The sequence below is a fragment of the Drosophila virilis genome, chromosome 2 (assembly GCF_030788295.1).
Source record: "Drosophila virilis strain 15010-1051.87 chromosome 2, Dvir_AGI_RSII-ME, whole genome shotgun sequence".
Lineage (NCBI taxonomy): Eukaryota > Metazoa > Arthropoda > Insecta > Diptera > Drosophilidae > Drosophila > Drosophila virilis.
Window position 1 is genome coordinate 23,569,779 of NC_091544.1, and position 6,283 is coordinate 23,576,061.

At 35.2% G+C, this 6,283-nt stretch overlaps 1 protein-coding gene across 2 annotated transcripts; it reads left to right on the forward strand.

The window, feature by feature from the left end:
* Positions 1-13: 13 nt before the first annotated feature.
* On the forward strand, positions 14-4,479 carry vig2. 2 transcript variants are annotated; one of them, XM_015171789.3, is made up of 3 exons: positions 38-53; positions 121-568; positions 3,213-4,479. In XM_015171789.3, exons 1-3 carry the CDS (start codon positions 51-53, stop codon positions 3,794-3,796), a joined length of 1,035 nt encoding a protein of 344 aa, XP_015027275.1. In that variant the 5' UTR covers positions 38-50; the 3' UTR covers positions 3,797-4,479. The 2 variants fall into 2 exon arrangements, with proteins under 2 accessions (XP_002052952.2, XP_015027275.1); XM_002052916.4 differs by having other exon boundaries at positions 14-568.
* Positions 4,480-6,283: the final 1,804 nt, after the last annotated feature.

A 6,283-nucleotide genomic window follows, 5' to 3' on the forward strand; every position in this document is an offset into this window, starting at 1 on the left:
CACTCAACAGAACTAGTTCATGTCGAGAGAACTGAATACTGGGAATACGAATGGTTTCTGCAAGAGTTTAATCTTTTTATAACATTGTCATCTTAAAAGAAAGCAACTTTTTTTTTGAAGGATTGCAAAATGGAGAATTCCGGCAATAATCGTTATGAGCTATTATTTATGGATGATGACGCGGTAGCTGCTCCTATTTCACTCGAATGTAATGAAGCCGGCAAGAAGAAAACTGATCATATCGCAAAGCAGAACATCAATAAAAATGAAAAGGAAAATAAATTAAACATATTAAATAAAAATAACTCTCACTCAAAAGTTGCAAATGTCAACACGGTGTCAAAGCCCAATGGCGTGCGAAGTACTTCAAATGCAGTCAAGGAAACACGTCCAAGAAATAACATTCGTAATAACGGGTTAGAAACAAATCATTCCAATGCTCCAGAATACAACAGTGAGCTCCCACAACGTCAAATTAAAGACCGCGATAGTAAGGCTCCACGTTATCGTACCAATGAGAAATTGGGAAAAAGAGAATTTGATCGTCAATCTGGTTCCGACAAAACAGGTGAATATTAAAATATTTGCATGTGTATTTATATCAGTAAATTAGTATTTACAGACACATTAAAATATTGTTTTAGCAAGTATGTATCTTCGACGCAGAAGAGCTTTTGTAATGGTTGTTAGTACAAAAAACATGAACGGATACCTTCGCCATGCCGAAGATTAAATACCCTTGTAGACATATCGAAATCGCAGATATGTATTAAATAATTAACAGGGAAAATAATACTCTCCTCCCTTCACACGAATATAAAAACAGAAGACTGTCTTGATCAAATTCGGGATTTTTTACTTGTATTGCACTTCTAACATATATAACATTGTTGTTTTCAAGATATCGTCCAAACTCGACATTTATTAGTTTCATAACGTTTCATTTCATTACGTCCCTATATCACATCATATGTGTGTGCAAAATCCTATAAAAATCGAACCACAATATCCTTTAGCTGCTATAGAAGCTTTTGTCTGAAAATGTAGTTGTTGTATGAATAATTATTTGTTTTTCAAAATATCTGTACCAAACTGGGCATTTATGCTCCTTCCTTCCCCTGGCATTGGAACGATCGGCCAAAAATCAAATTAAAACATTTTTGTTTATCGAGATAACTCGACTAAACCCCATTTATTACTTTCGTTATGTATTCAAATCGAGACAAGATCCCACTACTATATTATAAAGCTCTATAGAAAGAATCGTAAGAAAATGAGTTTTTATATAGTAAAATATGTTTTTTTTTCCAATATATTTTTGCCAAATTCTAGTTCAAGACTTAACGTTCTCACATATCTGCCAAACCGTAAGCCAAATGTCTACAAAGGTATTAATTCTTCGGGGTGCCAAATGTAACCATAAAAGGGGTAAGGGCTTAAGTAGGAAAGAGGTCATAAAAATACATTTGTCCACTTCATTAATCTGTGCAGTTATGGCTGAATGATTGCAATGCTATATAACAAACATGAAACTCATATAGCCTCGGTACGCAGAATAGTCATAACTTATAAAGCACTTAACAAATAAAATACTAAAAAGATGTTTGTTAAGATTATAGTAGCGGCTATGACAACGCTGTATTATTGTGTTCGTTTTGTAATATCGCATTTAATCCTTTCAAATCAAAATCGGGAAATATGCCAACGTTGGATATATGATCAGATCTCATTGTTTTGGTTTGAAAAACTACAAAGCAAAATAAGTACTTGTCGCAATAAATAGAAAACCACGGTGAGGACAAATATATATTTTATTGTATAAAAAAATATTTTTGATAGACAAGATAAAAACCACACTCGCTTAAATAACTATTATATCGTATAGCAGCCATAGGAACGATCGGTCGAAAAAAAAGGTTGTGGTATACTATGAATTCCAAGCTATTTTTCACCAAGCCGAACTTATCATCCAAAAGGGGCGGATTTAGCGTTGGGACTCACATGAATTTTATTAAAAAACTTACCGCATTTATCATCCAAGAAGGGTGAATTTTGCAAAATGTATCCGATGAATTTTCGCTTAGATCCGATCCGGTGTTAAAAAGAAGACAATTAAGGGGTTGGGAGTCGGGAGCTCCCGACTACGGATTATCGGATTAGCTGAACCTGGTCGAACTCCCAACAGACCTCTACGAGCCGCCGTTTCAGCCACAGCAATAATAGAGTTTAAAAAAAAATTAACAATAAAATATATAAAAAAAATAGCAGCACAGCAAACAATACAATCGCCCTTGCAATGCCGTTGTAGAACTCAAAACAGACGCGCATGAATGTGTGTGTGTACATGAATACAGAAATTCTTAGAATTTTCGCTTGCTGCCACTGATACGGGGAAAGTCAAATCACGTTTTCTTTAATAACTTTTGTGTTTCTTAACCGATTTTGATAAAATTTTCTACAGTGTCTTATGGTTTTATTGTGCTATACAAAATTTGTGTATTCTCAAAAATTCAATTGCATTAAAAGTTATTTTATTAATTTATAGCTACGATGTAGTAGCGAGGAGGTGGTGAGGGCTACAAAATGAAAGATACTTATATCTACAATTCTAGTAGCTACATGTCAAGTTTGGTGGCTAGTTTTTATTATTTACCAAAATTGCTCAAAAAATAGTATTTCGATATCAATTTTTATCGATTGCTAGGAACAATCTCGATCTGCGCGGGCACCAGAAGGACCTACAGCTAAAATTTGTTGCGTTTGGAATTTTCAAAATCGAACACGCATTCATTCGTTTCTTATGTGGGGCTTTGACGACAAGTTTGAAACCAGTCAAATGTAACTTAAAACTTTGCCGCGGCTAATCCTTGCCATCAGCGGAGGTAAATGAACAGATCCAAAATCTTTCAACTACTACAGAACTAAGTGCTATCCACTGTGCTGTGCCGAAGCTTCACAATTCTTAAAACCTTCCTTTCTGTTTCAGAACGCTTCTTTGGCTCGAGAGTTCTTATATCTTATGCTAATCTTAATACAAAATGCCACAAAAAAGAATAGCAGTTTACCGCAAACCTGCAGATATGCAGCAATTTTATTTTTCGTGCAAGAGACAGCTGTTTAATTTTTTCGCCTTAGTTTTTAAAGGATCCGTTTATGAAAAAGCGTTTTTTAAAGCACGTCTTACTCATTTATTTTAAAAATTGATTTTTTAGGAATTAAATCGATCGATAAACGCGATGGTGCTGGTGCACATAACTGGGGCTCTGCCAAGCAAGATATTGAAGATCTTAAAACAGGCGCTGTAGCTCCTATAACAGAAAAAGAAGATTCTGCAAATGAGCAGTGTAACGATCTTATAAATAATTTGGAAGAAGACGAATCAAAGCAAATGACTCTTGATGAGTGGAAGGCTCTTAAGGATCAACGTGCGAAGCCCAATTATAATCTGCGAAAAGCTGGGGAAGGCGTGGATAACTCTGAATGGAAAAAGATGACGGTCTTAAGTAAAAAAAAGGGATTAGACATTGAAGATGAGTTAGAGTATGACCCTTCAATGTATCCTCAGCGTGTTGGTCGTTTACAGCGCATTGTGGACATTCAGTTCAATTTCAATGATGCGCGAAAATCTGGTTTTCGTAAGGGACCGCGTGCTCCACCGCGTGGTGACCATCGCCAAGAAACGCTGTCTAGCAACGTATTGGAAAAAACAGCATCCCACAAATTCGGTGAAAAACATCGCTCAGGATCAAAAACTTTTAAAGTTAATGATGAACTGCAATTTCCCACTCTTTCTTAAAAGCCAACATCAAGCTTTTATTAAATATTCTTGCATATTCTAATTTTTAATAAAGGTTAATCAATCTGCCTTATATTAATATGTACTTTACATAATAAAAAAAAACTATGAATTTCTCACGGCATTTATGCATTACATTAAACTATTGCAAATAGTTCAAAATGTTGAAACAGATATACTTAATTTAAATATTTTTGATCAGCTTATATTTAAAATAATTAAGTACATGAGGTTGGAACCATGTAATAGTTATATTGATGAATATTGTGAAAGAAAAAAAACAATGATTTGAATAGATGAATAAATCAAATTCAAATAAACAAACATTGATATTGTACACTTTATATTTATATTTAGTAACGTACGGCTGGAGTCGAAATACAAAAACGTATACAAACTAACACCATAGACATAGACATCTACTAGCTAAATAGTTAAGAATAGGGGACTTAATACAAAATAGAGAAAACTTCAAACAAAATATCCCGTAATACTTATTACATAATGTCAAATTTGCAAAATGTAAGAGATAGAGATGAATGAGTTAGTGTTAATGTAGTACGGACTAAAAATTTTATTTAGTCAACCCAGTGTCATAATATTCCATAACAATAGTAATATTTTGTATAAATATAACATAATATTAATATTTTGTATAAATATTAAATAACATTTTGTATAAATATTACAGCAAACATAATTCTACAATATATTAAAAATGGAAGAATTATAATCGGGAGTCCTCTATATTTTACTCCCAATACAACTGACACCTAAAGATGAATGATCTCACCTTTTTAGTATTTACATACACATAAACCATAGATGTCTCATCGCTACTCAATTCATTAAAAGTAACAAGCATTAAAAAGGAACTACCATAGCTACCAATATCAGGAAAAAAAACAATTTCGGTTATTCTCTTATTCGCTAGGATAGACTGACGAATAAATAGGAAATCTACGTGATGGCGTAAGTATTACACACATTTTACGAAGAAATATATGTAACTCAGCGTTGCTCAACTATTTAATCTATAACATTATGCGTGCTGCCTTGACTAATCATTGTACTCTATAAAATTTATGTTTGTCTAAGCGATATGTGTTGAAGGGCAACTTGCGTACTATGGTTGTTACTTTCATAATTTCTAAAGAGCTGAATACTGTCAGCAAACATAAAAAAAAGGGGTCGCAGCGTTGAAGTTTGCAATACCAACACAGTGCCCTGAGCGTTGCACTATTGTTTTTGTACACAATTTGATTGTTGCCTATCGTTCGTAGGAGTAGGTGCATTGCAGAGTTAACACCTGACTCCCACAGAACCCCGGAGTGCGGAGCTCTTGGCGGTATGAACGCAAGTTCGTATCCGCTTTCTAATGTGAATTCGCGAATTTCTCTCGATTTGAGCTCGCAACTCCAGAGTCTAGCGCCTTCTCCGACGAAGTTCGTTGCGTTGTTGCAATAGACGGTATGTGGGACTCCTCGACGGCCGGCTAACGTTTGAAAAGCCATTCAAAATGTATTAGTGGATATGTCAGACACTAGTATTGGCGTCTTGTCTTTCTTTTTATTACCTATGATTAACGTTTGGAATTATCCTTGCTTAAAAGGTGCCTTGGGTAAGCGTCGTTTGTACACATTCAGCATCGATAATAACTATTACGTTAGAGTAGTTTTTTTAATATCTGTAATTACTAGCTTCCAATTATTGGTTATACCGGTCTTCGTGACATGGTAGCCAGGTAAATCCTCTTGCGGTTGCCTAAAGATGCTTTTTGAGGTGTTTTTGCGTAGTCTGCCAAAAACATCAATGACGTGCTGCTAACACCCTGCTTGCATAGTCAAACTATTGCTTGGCTATTGTTAGTGAATATGTGATCGCAGAGATGGTACCATTACCATGGTTGTTTGCTGTATAGCCCAAAGTGGAAGCGGCACGGAAACATCAAACACGGATCGTACAAAAGCAGGGAGCCTTGCTCAATGGCAAGTACGATGGGATCGCTCATCAAAAGGACGCAGAACTTATAGGTTTATCCCAAACTTGGCAGCCTGGATAAACCGCAAGTATGGAGAAACTAATTTCTATCTAACGCAGCTCCTATCTGAGCAGGGATGCTTTCAAAGATACTTGAAGCGATTCGGCCACGACGACACGGATGATTATGCTTGGTGCATTTATTCATTGTATTTTCTTAAATAATATAGTACATAAAGATTATTTTTATTCTTTACTTAAGAATTATATTTTCTCTACTATACCGTGATTCCTCCTCCACATACTCCAACGCAGGGAGTTTGTTTGCTTTAGCAGTAATTAAAATACATTTAAAGAAAATGTAGTTCCTCTATAATGGTCGAATCCGTATCAGACCGCTCTACATGTCACCGCCTCTACTTAACAGCTATACCAACAATTTGTTTATAACAACTAAGAAGATCTAGTCGGGAGACCCCGACTGGGGGATATCCTGAACTCTCTTCT